The sequence below is a fragment of the Aythya marila genome, assembly GCF_965140915.1.
Source record: "Aythya marila genome assembly, chromosome: 3".
In the NCBI taxonomy this organism is placed as follows: Eukaryota; Metazoa; Chordata; class Aves; order Anseriformes; family Anatidae; genus Aythya; species Aythya marila.
In genome coordinates, this window is record NC_139044.1 from 15,676,167 (window position 1) to 15,697,239 (window position 21,073).

The 21,073-nt window shown below is 36.5% G+C and overlaps 1 protein-coding gene across 6 annotated transcripts in view; it reads left to right on the forward strand.

The window, feature by feature from the left end:
- Positions 1 to 18,958, forward strand: part of NRXN1 (neurexin 1) — a 715,037-nt gene extending 696,079 nt beyond the window's left edge. For 4 of the 6 annotated variants that reach the window (XM_082756025.1, XM_082756021.1, XM_082756022.1 and 1 more), the window contains 2 exons: positions 3,032 to 3,110; positions 18,443 to 18,958. In XM_082756025.1, the coding sequence (XP_082612151.1) occupies positions 3,032 to 3,110; positions 18,443 to 18,750 (387 nt within the window). In that variant the 3' untranslated portion in view covers positions 18,751 to 18,958. Of the gene's footprint in view, positions 1 to 3,031; positions 3,120 to 18,442 lie in introns of all 6 variants that reach the window. The other 2 variants (XM_082756020.1, XM_082756023.1) reach the window with 1 other exon arrangement.
- Positions 18,959 to 21,073: the final 2,115 nt, after the last annotated feature.

A 21,073-nucleotide genomic window follows, 5' to 3' on the forward strand; every position in this document is an offset into this window, starting at 1 on the left:
CTTCTTTCTGTTTGTGCAAGTTACTGTCAGTCAGAGCTCTTCTGGAGAAAGCGGTCTGATAGCTAGCCCATAATATTTCTGTAACTTATGTATTCTTTATATTCTCTAGTGTTTCAGTGAATTCTTAATCCCATTTTACTTTGTGTTAAGCAGTCTAATGACTTCTATGTGTAGTTTAGTCACTACCATCTCAGTTACCTTTTGTTCATTTGCCTTTATTCTGGGGAAAAAAATTAAAAAAAAAAAAAATCACATGATCTTATCCCTTCTCTTCTTATTCAAATAATGATAATTGTTTTATTGTTTGCAACAAAATCAATTTTTATGTCTAGTATTGACTTTGAAACATACCTTATTTCACTCAGAGACATGAACGAGGTCTTTCTTGGCATGCAATATTCAGACTTACTTAAGGAGATATACATCTCTTTATCCATAATGTACATACACTTTTATCTGTCAAGAACATCCCTTTGTTCTTGTAGAAGCGTGCACACTCTGTCCATAGATAACATTGGAATTAGTGTCACTTTACAAAGACAGTTTTGACCTCTCTTTTATAAGTAACTGAAGAAAGTATCTTTCACGTTAATGTACTTAAAGCATATGATGTTCCTGTAGTTATTTTCTGGTAATTTTGAACGCAGTGCAAACTGAACAAATATAGTTAAGTTACGTAAATTCTAACTATACTATCCTATATAAAGAATAACTAGAGACACTGCAGTCATTCTATAACTCTTTCTGGTCATTTCACCTCAATTGGCTTAAGTTGCAAGGGTCACAGACTTACACATCCATGCATGTACCAAAGCACCCTTACACAAAATTCCCGTTAGACCAGTAGACATTAAAGAAAATCATTTTCTGCTGTGACTGTTAGGTACGCGTATGATGCTTTCTTTTTAATGGTACTTGCATAAAATAGTATCATCTCCATTGTTATGGCAGAAGGAAAAATATGACGCTGATTTTGCTGACAAAATTGAAATCGTTTTTTAGATGCATTGCACTTTTTCATGTTTTATTATTATAAGTGGCTTTTAAAGTATAGAGTTAACTTTTTGTGCGCAGGCTTTATTAGCTGGTTACCTGAATTTTTCTTTTTTATTTGTACTTCAGAAAAAACACAAGCAGAGGTTGATTTTTAAATAGATATTGATTTTTAAGCTTAAATGGTTGTCTTTTGGGGGAAGGAAATGGACATTAGAAATTCAAGATGTTTGCAGCTGACTTCTGTTATATCAGTTTTTCTACTTGCAAGAAAGAATGGACAACTAGAAAACATATTTTGTTTAAACTATCATTTCCAAATCTGCCAGCTTACTTTGGCAGCCTTACAGATTTACAGAGTGGCCTTCCCTAGTTATAAATCTTCCCAACTATAAGGAATGGTGATTTTTGTGAGTATGGCATTGAACTGTAACAAAACATAGCTGTTGTCTATAGCCATTTTGATTACCTTCAGCAAGTTATTTCATTATATTATGCTTCAGTTTTCTACCTGTAAAATACAATATTATTATAACAGGCTTTGCTTTGCTGTATTTCACATACTAATGAATGTTTTTCTGTATCACTTTCCTACCCCACAGAAATGCTGAAAGCATGTGTTCATTAATATTCTTGAAGCATGACAAAGAAAAGCCTATTAGTGTAATGTGCTTTGCTTTAAAACTTCAGTTAGGAGAATAATAATAAACAACATTGTTTAAGCTTTGGCCATAATGTTTAGAAATATAATGTTCACATGTTCAGACTTAAACTGATGAGGTAAAACTTTGAGGTACCCTAGGTCTTTCTCCTATACGCATGCAAACAAACATCTAAAAATGTTATTTCACATTGAGCAAAATGATTTGTATATCCTTGTTGGAATATATATCAAACAGGAAATCAAGAATGGCTCTTTGTCATCTATATCCTTAGCCACATGTTTCAGTGTCACGTCTTCCTATTCTCTCTGTGTATTTCCATCAGTGAGGTGAAGGGAAGCTTGAAATGGGCAGTTATGAAATATCTTACCCATAGGAAAAGCTTCTTCTTAACCTCATTAGTAATTGCGTGAGAAATGATCAGGGGTATGACAGTTTATATTTCCCTGCTATTATTTCCCCTAATAACTGTAGATGTTCTTATTATATTTCTAAATGCCTGTTCTCAGAGGTGACTTGAACAAGAGGTATTTCATTTTATCAGGTTCAGATTGATTGCCTCTGTGTTGCGTTGAATATGTTCTTGTTCTTGCACTATAAGAAAAAGTAGATAGAAATCCCCAGTTTCTTTTCTATACAGTGCTCCGGGTTGTATCATTTGTCTCTTTTGTCTTGATTTATTTGTTTATTTTTATTTTTTGTACAAAGAACTGTCCAAGCTAATTTTGGACAGAAGCCCTCTGACCTCAACACATGGGCAACACATCATTTATTCAAGACAACAGAATGCTTTAACTGGTACTTTCTAACACTGCATGTATTTATTACAGGTTTTTTTCCTTGACTTTCTTTTAATTGAATAGAGGCTTTAACTTAATGACAGTTTTGTTTGCTTCTTTTCCTTTTTTTTTTTGCCTCTGTATCGGAGAAAGCAAGTGCAATCAATGGAGAAAACATCACTACATTTCTGATAGTTTTAACAGCTGCAGGCAGTTCAATATTTTGACCTGTATTTTAATGCTCTTAGTGTTTTCAGTAATATCCTAGTAGAGACACTGGAGATAAGGAAGACCAGCAGCCACAATATACATATTCTGTCCTTCTGCTTTCTGTTGTTTTACAAAAAATAAATAAATAAATAAATAAATAATACTATGTTTAAGAGCTTGCAATAGATATCTAACACAGTTCGTTTAAAAACTGACAAGTGCAAATTGAAAAGCAAAGTCCCATTAACAGAGAGTTGGAGTGTCACTGTGCCATTAAATATTAAGTCTGGAATGCTCTGGGCTTTGCATAAAAGGAGAGCCAGTGAGAATCTTAGAACATGTTAAGTCAATTAAAATATACCTATTTGACTTTTATTTTCTTCACAGACCACAGATGACATCCTGGTGGCCTCAGCTGAATGTCCCAGTGATGACGAGGACATCGATCCCTGTGAGCCGAGCTCAGGTGGGTTAGGTTAGTCAACTTTTTTACTACTTTATTTCATATTTGCATGCTCCCATCCCACAGAAATTTGGAGGGACAGTCTTTTCTTATATAGTGTGGATATGGTGAATCTGGGCCTTTATACACGTGGCAGTGTCAGTGGAGAGGGACAGTTTGCCATATATTTGTCAGAGACAATGGCTGAGAAGGCATTTTTGGTAGTCATGATCTGAGCAGGGTTATAGCTTACCAGAGGACCTAAGGCTGGACTCGGACAGGCAGTCTGGGGCCCCTGTAACTCTGTTGTCATGATAGAGACACCTTCGTTTAGCAGAAAGATGTTGCAATTGTTAGGGCTTAGTACTTAAAAGAATTAAGAAGTTAGTACTTAATAATAAAAGAATTAAGATAGATTTGTTGTGTACTAACATATTTAGTTAAAGTAGATATCAGTGAAATTTGAGACTGGGCAGTATATTAATGCAAATAATAACTAAGACCCTGAGTTGTTATTATAGTCTCAAGTTATTATATATAGACTCAAGTCGGGGCAGGAGCTATTTCTATATAGCCTTAAGACAAAGAAAATTTTGGTTCAAATGCAGATGCGTGAGTTCTCTTATTAGGTGTGACACACCTAATAAGATCATGGAAATATTATTTATTTAAATTTAAGTGAAAGAGAAGTATATGACTTCTCTCAATTTTTGATTGACCTTCAGGGTGTCATTAGAGCTCTTCCAGGAACCAAGATATTTATGGGTTTGATGAGAATATTTTGGAGTCAAGTTTTTTATCCTTTCCAGTAAAAAGGTTTCAGAGTGTTTTCCAAACTGCCACAAGATGCAATGAACACTCTTACACCTGAGTAGCACCAGATACACCTACCTTACACATTTCTTGCATCTCTCAGGAAGATGTTTCACTTGCAGAAGTCCCAGACATCATGAGCTAGATATTTGGGAACTGTGATGACAATTCATTTTTTGAAAGCTTGACAATTAATTTCAAAGATTTTTTTTTCTGTTTTTTCTTTATTTTCAAATTCTTGAGTTCAGTAAGATTATGTCTTTTCCTGTATATGTCATTGCAGTAGCTCATATGGTTCTGAGCTCATCCAAGCTAATTGTGTTCTAGCTTTAGTTAACTCAAGCCCTGCTGTTCAATAGATACATTTACATTTGGCTGTGGGAGGGGTGAAATGATGTTATCATTTCTGACCAAACTGGAGTCTAGAGGGGAATGTGAATATTAGTCTTCCTGCAAAGCCTTGCCATTAGCTTTCCTGTTTTAGTGTACCATTCATCACCCAGCTACGCTTCTCATTTTTGTTTATTTGAGAATGGTTTTATTGTTTCATTTCTTGGATCCCAACTGCTACTGCTTTTTTTTTTTTTTTTTTTTTTAAAAAAAAAAAAAAGTATGGATTGGCACAAAAATTATGTTCTCCATAAACACAATTGTCTGGATCATTTTATCTGTCATTCTTCACATCAAAATGTCACTTGTCCTCCCACTCTTAACTCTTAAAAGCTATTAATTTGCCTCCCTCTTCAATGGCCTTGTCCTTTTCTCATATTTAAAACAACACGAACCAAAAGGGTTGGTGAAGTCATAAGTTCTTGCATATCTGTCTCCCTGTAAGCTGTTTTAGTCTTATTCACTTAGTCTTACAAATAAGCTTTCTTAATAAATAGTCCTGTAGCAATAAGACACTGCACCATCTGAATAATACTGCAGTCTCCATGCTCTCCTAATAGGCTGGAACTTAAGCGAGGAAAACATAATATTGTTGACAGTGACAGATTATTTCTTTTTCTTTTCATTTGGGATGGGAGATGAAAAAGGATATGTCCCTCCATTTAAATTCTTCCCATGGATCAGTTTAGCTTTTCCCCCTTAAACCTTTTCAGAAACCAGAGTTGCCTCCCCATAGCCACTCCTTCGTCTTCTCGCTGATACTGGTGAAGCTCGTGTTTCCTAACAGAGACTTCTAGAAGGCCAAATCGTTAATTTTATTATTACGTTTTCATTTGAAAGGCCATAGAGTGAGATTCCATTAGATTTCTGCTCTTACTGCTTGATGGTCATTCAGGGAAGGGATCTGCCCCAGTACAAGAGACGATACAGCATACTCATGCAGCGCACTCATTGCTCCCAGGTCAACGTTTTCAAGCAAGAATATGTTTACGGGATGGCCAGAGCCCATTCATTTTTATTGATAGAGCCATAAGTGTACATTTACATGAGGATTGCCCAAAATATGTCTATTTCTAAACCAAGATCTCCACTCAGAAGGAAACCCTATTCAACAAACCATTTGAATATGGTAGATCTATAAATCATAGAAATTAGCTATCACTAATTAGCTGAATTGTACTGATTAACAAGATTTATGCTTAAAATAGGGCTTCTTTTCTAGAATAAATACAGTTCGTATTGGCTAACAAGTCTTGGTCTGCCACCACAAGCTTTGCTTTCTGTGCATCCATCTTCCGAAGAACAAAGGGAAAGATGCAATTTGCAACAAATTTCATATGGGAAATGAAAATGTAGACCAGACTGGGAGCTGCTAAGCAGCAATCCCATCAACTTGTCTGGAACATAAAGTCACAAAAATTATAATTGCAGATTTCATTGTGACTGCTTAACATGCCATAATTGGATGAAGTCATAACAAATTTATTAGCATGCGAAACTTAGTCAACATACTTTGCATTATGTTTTGTGTGGTAAGACAGCATGTGTTGCTTTCATAGTCTCCTCACCTTCTCTTTCCTACTCTAAATACTAATAACTGTGCTAAAAATAATATTAACATTTTGTTTCATCAGCTTCACGTCATAGAGGAAATAATAAAGCTTCTTCATTTTTTAGACAAGTTATGAAAATTACTAGTGGAAACCTGTCCAATAAAAAGACAGCCTGGGATGTTTTACTGATTTTATCTGAAGAGCTATAAAACTGCGGGTGGACAAACTGCCATTCTGCATGTTCGGAGTGCTGTTCCGGCCTTTCCTGAGTTCTGTACAGAACTCTGATTTCTGCTGAGTTGCAGTGAGCATGTGTACTACACTGCTTAATTGCTCCAGCTATACCGCCTGGTATTTTATTTGTCAGCTATTATCTAGTCTCTTTTGTGGCTATGGAAATGTTTCAAAATGCAGAAATCCAAATTGGCCTACATTAAGTGAAGTCATGGAGTTTAAAGGCAGGGAAATCTGGACTGTGAAATAAATCTTACAGGTTTTAGCATACACACAAACAGTGCTTTTTTTTTTTTTTTTTTTTTTTCCCTGCAAATTACAGTTAAATCCTTCTCAAACTCAGGAATCAACCAAGTTTTAAGTTAGAATTTAGCTTGAAAAACCTGTCCAGATGGCCGTGGCAGAAGTGGGATGGGTAGAGGATTTGGCACTCTTTAAGAACATAGCCAGCATTTATATGGTATCTGCTAGTCTTGAAAGCGTTAGCAGACAACCTTCAAAGTGAACAGATAGTGTTTTAGTAACAAACCAAACTACTTGTCAGGTTCAGACAAGGGTCTCTTTATCAACAGAATCTCATGTGTTGCAACCAAAATAAATACTTCATCGTCTCTTAATCAATATTTGCCTGTCTGGCAACTCTTGGGTTCTACTTCCCAGGGCAGTGTTTGATTGGTGTCAGACCTTGTCCTGTACTTGTTCTATAGGGAAACAGGGCAATAATAGGATAAATTTCAGTGCTGTATACTAACTGGTGTTTTAGGTACCTGTCTTAGCCTTGATTCTTGATCTGGAGAGAGTAATGGGATTAGATATTTTCCCACATTATTATGTAAGAACCAACAGTATAGATACTTACAGACTGATCTTTGAGCATGTATTGATTTTCCTATACCCTGGCTTGGCATATTACATTGCAGACAACAATTGGCAATGTTCATAAATCTGCAAAGCATCAGTACAGCCAAGAAACAGGAAACAAGTCACTACTTCTGATGTTTCTTACAGTACATTGTAGAGACTGTTGTTCACTGTTCTGGGGAAGGCTTTTTCCTTTAAGCAGAATATTACAGGATTTTGCATGCAAACTGCTTCCTGCATGCGTATGTCCCCCTGCTGTGTTATGACATGTATTGGACAGATGGAGGTGGCTAGGAACCATACAGTTCTCAAACACTTTGTGATGGTTTAGGTTTGGTCCCTGAATTAATACCTATTTTTTCTAATGAGCAGAGCTGTGAAATATGGCATGTGAATGCTTTATGCTTATTTATAGAAGTTTTACTCTTCTTTTTCTGTCAGAAATTACTATAATGTATTACTTGTGCAACTACACTTCATTGAATCTGTTGTGCAAGGACCTGAAAAAAAAATACAGTTAATTCACAGGGCAACTGTGGTCACTATGGCTTGAGACAAAAAGGGAATATTTGTGCCTCATTCCAATTATCCTGTAGTTGTATATGTATTTTCAGTATTAGAAAGATCATTGGGTTGCCTTGACTCAGCTTCTTTAAATGCTTAGCTGAAATACGTAAAGATGTGTCTGCATGAACTGCTACAGAGCGAAAATTACGTGGTTTTATTTGCAAACTTCTCAAATGTTAGAATTGGGATAGAGTGGCACGTACGACGTGCATATAGCATGTAGAATAAAGGAACTGACAGACTTCAAATATACATTAATTTTCCTGTAAGTGAAGTTAAGATAATTGTCAGGTTTACTTAATTTTATAAATCAGAAGGCACCCCCCAAATCATCAGAAAGCAAATGTAGCACTTTTCCAAATGTTTTTATTGTGAAATGAACACCTTTTTCTTTTCTTTTCTTTTCTTTTCTTTTCTTTTTTTTTTTTAACAACAGTCTTAGCTCTTCCTGTCTGTCACTGCAAATTACACATATGGCATTTTTCATCTGAATTTGATCAGAAAGATGTAGTTTTTTAATTATCTAAGTAAATTAGGTTAAAAATGATGATTAATTGGTTGTATCAACAGCGATCTCTACTCTTTGTCAGCCATGTCATTGAAACATAAGTACACTGACTAAACTTGTAGCTCTCTAGCCATTCCTAGCTTTCCTAGCCAATATACATGTACGTTGCTCATGTTGGGAGCTGCTGAAAACAATGGCACGTGCTGAAAGGGTTTTTTTCTTTAATTCTCATAAATATTTTTTCAATAATTTAGAGAATTCTAATTCCTCAAATGGATTCTCTGTAATTTTGGTAGTTGTCTACATGTTCATACTCTCATACATCATTCGTTTGTGTAGCCTGAACTACTACAGGGGATTTATGAACAAAATAAAATTATTTTAAACTTTGTTTTTAAAGCACACTTTAAGGCAGGATGCAGCTGTTGCTCGCTATACATTCCTTGCTGAACATATTTAATTCAAAGAAAGTTTTAATACAAAGCCTAGAGATGACATCTCTAATCTAATTGGAAAGCTAATGCTTTCCAAGTTGTATTAATTGCAATCATAGTGATATGAACATATCAGAATTTAGAATATGGATGGAAATTAGAGGCTGACTTTTTTTTCTTGAGCCATAATGGTTTTCTATCAGTGTAATATCAGCGACTCTATGAGTGGTGAGAAATATCGACACCATTTCTATAAATCATACAAAGCTCTGTACTAATTTGTAGAAAACCTTATCCACTGGTGCACAACTGATGAACAGAGTTTCTTGTGTATAAAGTTTGAGAGTGCATTCATATTCCACTTAATTCTTGCCAAAGTTGAAGATTTTAATTTTTATAATATGTATATGAATCGTAAACATTCACAGTGTAAATACTGGGATTGTTATTTGTATGGCAGTACCTAAAGCCATCTTTCAGGTGTATGCATACAACATGAAAAGATAGTTCATAGAAATGTATGAATTGATAATTATTTGTATTGCTATTATGTGCTCATTCATTTGGAGTTAGATATCACTACAGCACAGATGAAACCAGATGGTAATGTTTCTAGTAGTTCAATGAAACTTAATTATTTTATAAACAATCATTCATGAAAAATGGGCACATTACTTAGTGTTCCTGGTGGGGTAGCACACATTACTTTTCATTCTTTTAAAGATGTAAAACACTGTTTGTGACTCAATTCTGAACGTATTTACACACAAAGATGAAGCATATGATCCTGTTCGATAGGACATCTGGACTGGTATATGAATTCAGAGAAGCAAACCAGGCACTTCACATCACTAATTCACAAATGCCTATGTGTGTCATATCCATTGACCTCAGTGGAACTTCCTTGATTTTTCAGTGCTCGTCTAGATCATGGACAACAAAATGTGTAGCAAGTGAATATAGTGTCCTTTTATTCAGGTGTAGAAATGATATTTTAGTCCAAGGCCAAGCATACAGGCCCTGCAGGAGATAGTCAGAAAGTGAATGGCAAGCATGTCAGAGCTAAGTATCACAGTTCTGTGGGCAAGGCTGGAGGAGTGCAGATTTTTACTCTCATTCAGCGCAAACAGAGGTGGAGGAATATAGTCTTATTCCATTGCTGGAGTTACCTGGGGAATATGATTTGTGTCACAATCCATTTAGTATTCTTTCTCTCTTATTTTCTCTCTACCTTGCCACATAGATATGCATAAACTCTTGGAAACTTATCTTCCTCAATTTCCTTAGAAAAATTTACAGAAAACACTGTTACTAGCATATAAGCTGTAGCTTGACCTGTTCTTTTTGCTACCTGGCCTTACAGACTATTCCAGCATTAACCAGAGAGGGAGATGTGTCCAGAATGACTCCAAAGAGAGAAATAAATAAAGAAAATTAGATTATGACTGAATAAAGCATTGCATAGACAGAAGGAATTTGTTAACAGCGAATGCAGTGGCTTTGTCAGTCACACACACCAAAAAATAAAAAAAAAATAAAAAAAATAAAATAAAAAAAAAAATAAAAAAAATTGGATTCATGACTGTGTTCTTTTAGACAAAGCAGTCTTGATTTTAAAGACTGATATTCAAGATTTTCAGTTACACAAAAATTGTATCCCAGTGTTCTATACATGTATCCTAATGTATGAAAAGTAGTTTGTGGAAGTTTTAAGTCTATAATGATTGTTAGTTTTTAGCCACAGAAATAAGGGCATGCTTTCATGGCATTCACTGTGAGATGTTTCCACAATTTAAACAAAAAAAAATACATCACAAGATGTTGTGGCCTTTCTGAACTGATCCCATGTGGGCTTCCCACAGGCAGCAGCTCTCCAAGACCTGCTCCCACATGGCTTCGTACCACGGGGTCCATCCCCCAAGAGCAAACTGCTCCAGCACAGTTTCCCCACGGGCAGCAGCTCCCCCCAGCCCCCTGCTCCTGCGTGGGCTCCTCTCCACAGGCTGCAGTTCTGGCCTGGGGCCTGCTCCTGCGGGGGCTCTCCATGGGCTGCAGCCTCCTCCAGGCCACATCCACCTGCTCCACCGGGGCCTCCTCCACCCATGGGGGGGGTTGCAGCATGGAGATCTGCTCCATGTGGGACCCACGGGCTGCAGGGGGACAGCCTGCTCCACCAGGGGCCTCTCCACAGACCTCAGGGGAACTGCTGCTGCCTGCCTGGAGCACCTCCTGCTGCACTGACCTTGGGGGCTGCAGGGCTGCTTCTTGCTCTTCTCTCCCAGCTGCTGTAGCACAGCTCTCCCAGAGGCCCAACCAACATTGCCAAGTGGCTTAGCTCTGGCCAGCAATAGGTCCGTTTTGGAGCTGTCTGGAGCTGGCTCTGATCTGACATGGGGCAGCTTCTGGGCTCTGCTCACACAGGCCGCCCCTGCAGTCCCCCTACTACCAAAACCTTGCTATGTAAACTCAATACAGTAATGCATATGCATTGGATTTACCTCTATGTGGAAAGATGTTTTCTTCAGGTTTTTTATCATCATTGTCTTTATGAACGTTAGAAGAAAAATAATATTTTACAAATAGGTTTATAGATAAAACACTGGTCTGAATTAACATTATATTGCTCAGTTTCTATGCCAAAGCTTCATCTTATACCAAGTTTGAACAAAGCAATATTAAAAATCAGGTCCTTAACATTCTATAGAAAATTTGCTTTACTTCTGATACTGTTTGGAGGAAGGACTAGATAGATGGGAATCTGAGGCAGCCATCCCTAGCAAACAGAGAAAATACAATTTTGCTAAGGAAGTGGGAATGCTGGCAGTACTGCACGCATGACAGTGGGTCAGAGGCCAGAGCATCGTGTGTCTGAGTTAAATGACATGGGGCACTCTCTCTGTTCATAAGCTTTTTTTGCAGCTTATTTTTTTCTGCATTCAAACTGGGAACTCACAAGTGTTTAAGCAGAACTCTATGCTTCTAGCTAACCATTTGCAGTACCTGATAAATTCAATTAATATGGTGTTACAAAGTAGTTGGTGTATACCAGCTGCAGCTTATCAACTAATTACCATGTTAACAGACTGCTGGCAGTGAAGACTGTTGCTTACCCCACTACCAGACAACAGAGATAAGGATGAACAGTACTTTTTGCTGGTGTTTTCTAGCAATCAGTGCAGAGTGAATTTTCATTATCTCTTGCATAAATAGTAGTAGGACCATAGCTGCTAATTTTCAGCTACGTGCAAAGACCTAATTTAAACCTCTGCATAAACGTTGCATTTTTTAGTGTGTCATTTGACAGCCTACAAAGTAGCAGGTGAATCCTGACAATTTTGAGAAGTAGGTATTCTCTAAGGGTATTGTTCATAAATGGAAGCAGAGAAAATTCAAGGCAAAAATAACCTGTAATGAAGATGGATGGACCCAGAATAGTCTAACCTTAGGCTATTTCAATCTAACTATCTAAAGACTTGAATGAAACCTTGTTCTGCTGTGTTGACATACCATTCTGGCCTATAGGTTTCAAAACCTGCACTTTTCCTAAGGTTAAGAACTGTAGTCTAGATATAAGAATTGGATAGTTTTAATGTAAACTGGTTTAAACAGTACTAAAGGGTATTGTGAACATACCCTTTAAAATCTTACAGAAAAGGGATCATGGAAAAGTAAAATGGAAGAAGTGAGAACATTCAGGGAATCACCCATGTTTGCAAAGATGAATGCGGGTATATGCATCTACAGATCACTTCATGAGCAAGAATCGTTCATTGCTCTGTAAGTCAAGACATCGGATTCCTCAATCTTTACAATGACATTTTGGTGTTCCCTTGCAGAAAAATGATTCCTAATTTAGGTGGTAAGTTTTGTTTTGTTTTCTTTATTTTTTAATGAAATTATAAGAAAAATAGCAAGCAATGAAGCTAAGCTCATTGCTAAGCTCAACTAAGCTTCTGCTAAGCTCAACAGCAAAGCTTTCACTAAATTCAGTGGGGCCCAAATGTAATTGTCACTAACCCCACAAGTTTTTGGTTCAGTGAAGAGGATCTAACAGTTAGCTGCCACCAAAAATGTGTTCCCAGTGCCCCTGCCCTTTTGTGTTGTTTTTTTGTGTTTTTTTTGTAGTAACATGGGTGGGTGTTCATCTGACACTTCAGCGAGCTAAAGCTGCAGGCAACTAACATACTGGTTTAGTTGTCTTAACTGAGTTGCCACAATTGGAATTGCTTAACTCAAGCTTGAAAATATGTTATCAGTAGTAGTATAATATTTTTGTTTAGTCTTCCTTATTTTATTTGCAAGAACATTTTTTTCCCATTTAGGAATACTTCAATTCAAAATCTAGACCACCCACTGACTCTGCTGATCAGTCAAAATTTCTGAAGCAAAGTAACAAATTACCAGAGATTCCCCAGAACACACACAGAAACAGGATAAATTACTTAATTTGGAAAAGAAAGAAGCAGAGATGCAAAGATGAATGTCACATGTAGGAGTGGGGAAAAGTAGGACTGACAGCTGAACTGGTAAAAGGAGAAAGCATCCATATTGAAACGAAAGGAATGCTAAAAGAGGAGCAATACAACTGAAAATGTTAACAAAAAAAAAATCATAGAGCACAGAGATGAGGACTGCTAAATATGTGAAGTGATATATTGGTTCAAATCTTCCATTTTGGCTAAAATTAAATTCAATTTTGCAGAAAATGTTTTCACAAAAGCTTTTTATTAAGCTATGAAATGTTCCCCTCTGCTCTGCAGATCATATTAACTTATAAAATCAATTGATTTGGCATGGTCCATCAATTGCTACTGTGCCAACTTATCTCCCTTTAGATTTATTTTGACATTTAAAGAAGATTGAGCCAACAACTCTCCCACCTCTCAACCACAGGGGGGGGAAAAAACAAAAACAAAAACAAAAAAACAGTACCTGCAAAACCTTAAGGAGCTGGTAGAATTTGTAAATTATTTGAAGTCAATATACAGCCAATCACTGCACTTGGAGGTTAAAACTACATTCAGTGCAAAGAGAGAATGTTTTACTTCTTAATAAAGGGGCTACTATTTTTACATGTAGATGGTGTTTCGCTGCTAGACTACTTTTATTAGTAGCTAAATTAGTGTCACTTTAGAAGCATGTTAACGTATTATATCTTTCCTACTAAGGACCTTTAAGATTTCAGTTTCTAGGAAGCAAATAATCTGGCTTTGCGTATTAAAGAGTAGAACAGCTACTGTAATATTTTTTTCTTAAACACCTCCAAAAGTAGGTTATTGTCTTGCTCCCTCAAACTCAGCAAGCATTTGACAAATTTCTTAGAGCAAATGCATTGGCATGAGTTTAAGATGGCAAAGACACTCAGCTCACAAACACCACACCTTTCCACCCTGTCTCTGTGGGTTGTGTATGCAGCTCTCTGCTCCCATTCTTTTTTAATCATTGTGTTACAATGGTTAAGAAGTGCAGCATTGCATGCGCAGCAATGAAGCTAGTTTTGTGGTACCTCTCTCACAAGGGCTTATTCATGCCTTTGAATATAGACCATTTCAGATCTGATGCGAATTTGTCACTGAGCTACAGCAGCTGCATGTGGAATCACCTCCTACTTCTTCCCTCCCATGACAGCTGAGTCATTGCTGGGCATCCCCTGAGGAGCCAGTTTTTGCCCCCTTTCAAGAATCATGTGAAAACAGGTAGGAAGGCAGCAGGCTGAGATACCCCTGTATTTGGACCAGGATAGTTTTGTATAAGTTTACAGCCAATGCTCATCCTGATTTTGCAATTGGGCTGTATCTGTCCCACCTGTTGGCAGGGGAAGAACTGAGATTTGTTTTTCAAACTTTTTTTTTTTTTTTTTAATGAGAATTAGAAATTGCAGTAAGCTCAGAAACCAACAGAATGCTCAGAATCCAACAATGCTGCAAAAAGTTGACTACAAACAGGTCTACAATGATAGCACACAGAGTGAAAATTAGTATGTGTCCTGTAAATAATTGCCTTCATGCCTCATTGCAAATGTAGTAGTTAAACATTCTTGTCTTGTGAGTAATTTCCTATTCACAGTTAGTGGGAAGATATAAATGTAAAGAAAACACATTTGGGGTCCTTTTGTTGGATTTTTTGTTTTGTTTTTAAGTCTGCTAATTTCAATTCACAAACACCATGGGAGCCTGCAATTCCAATTTTCTTTTCACAGTATTAATGAAAACTGGGCACTGAAAATAGTCAGATTTTTCCTGTTAAATTTTAAACCACTTTAGAAGTACAGTCAAGAATAATAACTTTCTAATCCATTATTACACAATGTTAAACTGTGTTCAATTGCTATTATTTCATGCAAACTTTTTTGTAAGTGGTAGAATAGGCTTTTAAAAATCAGTCTGTTCTAAGCTGGTCTTTGAGGCAATTCAAAAATGCTGTTCATGTGCTGTTGACAGGAAGACTTGTGCTTCAGAGCAGTTGCTTTGAGAAAGGATCCTTGCACCACAAGATAACTTGTATTTCCTCTCACCTTTATGGCATGGTTTGAGCATAATTACGGTCCTAATGATTTTCTGTAGTTCTTCACTGAACTATCCTCAATTTAGTATAGATTGTTTGAGGATTTTTTTGTGACTTTTCAGTCTTAAATATTGGGATCTTTTTAATATTTAATCTTGATTCACCTCCAGAGCATCTAGCTTCTTATTTAAAATTAGAAACTTCATATAGGATTTCTAATGCTATGGACATTAACAGAGACTGTGACCAAGTAGCAGCCAAGGTTTACCCATAGGTAAACCACTCTGCTGTTGTTCCAGGAGCCAATGACTCTGTCTGGTTCAGCTGCAAAGATAGTGGGTGGCATCATGCATTTCTCAAAGAGTTGACAAGTGAAGAGCAAGATTCCTGTAACCTGGTAATTGTTGCTTGCTCTCCACTGATATAATGTGTTGTGCTCGTCTGCAGTTGTTCTTCACATTCAAGAAAAAAAAATAATCCAGCTGGTAGATTCCCTAAGTATATCTCTGTCTTAGTCAACTAAAGGTCCTGGTTAAATAAAAGGCAGATGTTTCAGCAGGGTTGATGTCTGGGGACTTGTTTATTTACACAGATTACAGAGGAAGTGTAGGCTGGCCTTTTCCTAGTGCCCTTTCCCTCCCTGTCTGAAGATCGGACACTTGCTTTATAGCGTGTGCTCCAAAAGCCTTTCCCACCTGAAATGCAAACAGACAAACCCATGTGCTTTGTAAAACTTTCCTCTTATTTTCTTCTTCATTTGTCTCAGGAGGCCCTGCTAGGTTAAATGCATATTTTAATGTAAACGGAAGAAAAATAGCAAGAAGTAATTTTCCTTGCTGAACTGCTCCTTTTACAAAAGTCCAAACAAATGTAGCAACAGATGCTTTGAAAGTGTTCTAAGTTTAAGTAACATTCATGTAGTTGAATATTCCTAAGACAGATGGGATAAATGAGATAATTGTGAAAATATTCTTAAAAATAAAAGGCTGCCATCAGGTGAGAGGCAAGAGTTTAGGTAATGTTGAAAAATATATCCTACTTGTTTTTTTCAGGTTGCAGTGTTAAAAGACTATTTTCCTATAAGCAAGCTGTTAATCGTCATTTAGTGGACATCATTTGTAAAGTTAGTTGATGGCATTTGGCCCAAATGTCTGTTACTTTAAAGAGAAAGAGCAGCTGTTAGTCCATCAGGTATTGACAGAATTCATTCAGTTGCTTTTATTCATTTCCTGAAACCACGTACAGTAAGATAAAACATTGTCTCATTTTTTATTCACTCTGGAAATACTCAGGAGTCTTTGTTCTGAAACAATGCATTGTCTTTTATAAAGCAATAAATGACAACCTATGTGTAAAAGGATTTCCATTTACTACAACAGCTAAAATGAAGAAACACGATCTAATACAGTTACTTACTACTTTGAGACAGACCCCATTTCTTAGTAGGATGGTACCTACCGTGAAATGAGAAAAAAATCTTTGAGCCTTCTGAAGCGAAACTTCAAGATCTCTTGTGTAGTCATAGAATAGACCAATTGTATCAGCTTGTATTAACTAAGAACTTGCAGAGGAAAAAAAAAAAAAAAATTAAAGTACTATTTGACACAAATGACAGTTTTCCTGCATCTTACTGTGGTGCCTCTGTTATTGCAGCCAAATAAAATGTCACCTTCTTTGAACCTATGTTGGATAACTGTCAGGAAGTGGCTTTCTAACATTAAGAACACAAATCACCAATACAAGTAATACCAAGATGGGCAGTGAGCTTCATTCTTTTCAGGGTTTGAGGCTTTTTCACCATTTTATTATTCATAGACCAATTATGGATGTCTGTAGCTAGTGGCTGCTTTTAATTTTGGTTGCCCAAACTCGTTGCAGTTGTCTGACAAAACAGTTTGTGTGGCATTACCTTTAATGTAGCATCCTTAAAATCATCGTCTTCCTATTACGTCTAGAATGCAAAAGAAAAGTGACTATGGGACATATGCCTTTGTGCACCTTAAACAAGATACTTCTCTAATACACTTCTTTAAAATGTTGGTTGTAGCAAGGGCTGACAAAGCTGAAATTACGAATATATTGTAAAAGTAGTGTTTAGCTGTACTCTTAGTTAACATTTATATTGTATTGACTGCATTTTCAGCCATGTATAATGATTTAAAATGTGGTTTCTATAAGCCAGCCTGGATGCTTAATGAAAGTGTTCTGCACCGCTCAGTGGGAAGCTTTGGTTCACTCACTGCTCTTTTCTTGCTCCTGAACTCAGCCAAAGCTGGTTGTGCTAGGGTACGCAGCCTCTCAGGGGTTGGGAAATGCTGTTATAATTAGAGGAATACTGCATAGACCCAAGTCTCTTCATTTTTTGTTGATAATACTTCATAAGTTATAGAAGATCTATCCCACCTGTTGCAGCTCAAAAATATTCTGTACAAGTATCTTCCTCGCCTCCTTTTGCTAAATGCAGTAAAGGAAATCATGAGAGATACATGGGCATTGTGTGTGCTGTGGGCATTTAGCCTACAAATTCCTTTTGGAATTAGATTTCATTCCACACGGCTGTGCAAGGAGATAAAATATGCCAGACAACACAATAGTTCCTATCAAGAAGACTTCACAGTCTGAAGACATAGGTCGGTTCAGTTCATATCACAACTGAAAAGAACAGAATGTGACCTCAGAGGTGGGTTTTTATAAGGTTGAGTCCTTGTCTAGTGTAATTTGAGAGTTTTTTTATGGACATACAGTTGCTTGGAGGAACATCTGGTCAATGAAGAAAAGAGGGAAAGGGAGAAATTGAGTGAAAAGGTACTCTAAAGCATAGCCATATTCAAGGAAGACTGTGAATTACAAAAGAGATGGTAGACTTGAGGGTACTCTAAAAGAAATAAAAGTATAAATATAATTAATTTGAAAAAAATATTAAAAGGAAAGGAGAAATTGAGAAGCTGGTTGAAAGGAGGCTAAAGAATAGCTGAGGATCCTTTTATTTGTAGACACCTTATTAGTTGCTATCATTTATTATTATGGGGAATTTGATTTTCCCCCCACATTTCATTTGCTAGTATGTCTTATTATCACTGTCCTCACAATAAGTACTATAGTGTCGTTGTTGTTTTTTTACAAAAGATAGCCAAAGGAGAAGGGAGAGATTCTTTCTTCCCAGATGTTAGTGTTCTGGCATTTAAATTTAATTATTCCAGATGATTTAGACATTCTTTGCTTAGTAACAATGCTTGGAGAAATTATACTTTTGAAGGCTAAAATTAGATTGTCCATGCTGTCCTCTTCCTTGCTTAAAAGCCTGTTTACTCACATTAACAGACACGAAAATTGAATGGGCTGCGAATCTGAATGCTTTAGGAGTAGGGTACTTGGCCTGACCCAAGTGAGTGCAAATAGAATTATGCACGATAGTAGCAGGTAGATTATTACTAACTCCTCAATGTGCAAACTCAATAATAACCTCTCCCTTATTTCATTATCTACCTACAGCAAATCCTACCAGGGCAGGAGGAGGAAGGGAGTATCCTGGCTCGTCCGAGGTGATTCGTGAATCCAGCAGCACAACAGGCATGGTAGTTGGGATCGTGGCAGCAGCAGCGCTGTGCATCCTCATTCTCCTGTATGCTATGTACAAGTACAGGAACCGAGACGAAGGATCGTATCATGTAGATGAGAGTCGAAACTACATCAGTAACTCAGCACAATCCAATGGGGCTGTAATCAAGGAAAAACAGCCCAACAGTGCTAAAAGTTCCAACAAAAACAAGAAAAATAAGGATAAGGAATACTATGTCTGATCTCAACATCTAAAAGAACGCTTGTATAGAAATAGTCTTCATTTTATCTGAGACATAATACAAACTTATTTACTTTACTTTTTATGAAGCACATTCAAAAACAAAAGACAGGGAATGCAATCAGAAAGGAAAGACTGTTTTTAAAAACAAGCATTTCGTGCTCTTGTTTTTCAGAAACGGGAGCTGATAAATTCCCTAACATCCACAGTGTTTTCATTTACTCTGCCTGTCTTTATGTTGCTGGAACAGTTCTGAAAGACAATGATGGCACCACGCATTCATAAAGCAAGGAGTATTACTACAACATCAAGGCACAATATGAAACAAAACAAATTAAAAAAAAAAAGGAAAAAAAATAAAAACAGAAAAAAGAAGCTACCTATGATTCTGGATTTAGCCAAAGTGCTAGTGCTTTCTTGAGAAGTAAGTTAGTCTTATTGTCAGAGAAGACTGTCATTATATATGGTGATTCAACAAGCAAACATAAAACAGTTTGCCGTCTGGTGCAGTGAAGCAGTGATTGGAAACTTGCATTTGAAACAAAGTGCTGGCTTTTCTGAAGACTTATGTAGAAATACTTTCAAAAAGCCCCTTTCTGGTTGTGAGGAAAATAGTATGGAGGCCTTATTTTCAAACAAACAAACAAACAAACAAAAATCTGGAATATAAGGCACATTTCCACAAAAGAAAAAAAAAAAAAAAAAAAAGAAAGAAAAGGAAACAAGAGGGCATAGATGCAATCATTGGGAAATTTTCATGCACGCTTAATATGTTATTACATATGTTTATATAAAAACACATCTATATGTGCTTTCTGGACTGTGATAAGTGATGTTTTATAGCCTGTTGTATAGAAAATGCAAACTATATCTGCTCTTCAGCCATTTTTGGTAAACTCAATGTTATAAGTGTTGCTAGGTATAGAGAGTTTTACGACATCTGGAGCAACAGACCCAATTTAGTTTTTTTGCAGCCATTATAAATTGTCACAGACCTTTTTCCTTTTTTTTTTTTTTTACTTTATTTTACAGTGTAGTGGTTATACTAAGGGGAACGTGTATGAATGTATATAAGAGTCAGCTAGTTTTTTTCTTACCTGTACAGCCTCTATTCTGTTGCAATTAAGTTCTTGTAGTTTGTATGAAAGAAGTGGACTAGAAAGCAAAAATATATATCTATTGTAATTTCTCTTCTCCTTCCTATCCCCATCTTTTGCTCCTGATATGCATCAATGAAGTTGATCAGAACAGCCAATTTTCCTAGAAATATACTTTCATTAATTAGGTAAATATTTAGTGACTTACACTGGCCTTTGGCTTCCAGTCAGAGCTTCACTATTGGAGAGCATGGTTTGCCTTACAGAAACCTGTTCTTACAAAATTATGAGAATGATGAGTTTCATGAGAATCTTAGGAAGTATCACACTGTGTTGATCTGACATTCAGTTATATTAACAACAGCTACTACAGCATTGGAGGGCAAAAGATCTAAAAAGACCCATTTTTTTATAATCCAGGCTGATTCTACTGCAGAATTTACCCCTTTCTCCAAAATGGAAATAATCTGAGGTGCATGATAGTACTTTTCAATGGTGGGCATTTTGGCACATAAAAAATCTTTTAGCTAAGTTGATTGTGTAGTATTGCAAGGCATCATAATTAGACAAATATAAGTTCATCATGTTTTGAAGTAACAGCTTTTCTTGCATATATAAAACATAAAAGCATTTTAGTTAAATGTAGTAAATATAATGCTATAGTTCACGTGTTCAGGTTATTTTTTTCTTGTATTGTTTCATTAGATTCACAGCAATAAATCATAGTGTAACGTTTTATTTACAAAGAAGTTCAAAGGGAATACATTAGACAGAAAGAGGGTAGTTCAGTTGAAATCAACCAAATCATTGGAAGGCCTCCTGGGAGGGAATATAGATGCCCACACTTTACAGACAGGAACAAGGAATTTAAAATTAGCTTTAAACATCAGGCACAAATCATTTTGTTGCGTGTTATTCACTGCAGCTGATGAAAAATGCTGGAGACTGGTACAGCTATCTATCTGGGAGTCAGAGCACTTGAAAAATACATGTAGCTGACATGAAAATGCCTCTCTTGAAGGTTGTCAACCACATCAATGTGTTATGTTATATTTGTAAAATTATTATTTTTTCATTAACATTTACAGAGAAATGAAAACAGGTTCACAAAATCCATCAAAAACTCATTTCTTAGATGGTTGTTCACCTATGGCATTCATAATTTCTCCCACCTTTACAAGACAGCTGTACTCAGGGAAAGGCAGAGTTGGTATTCTGAAGGTCATT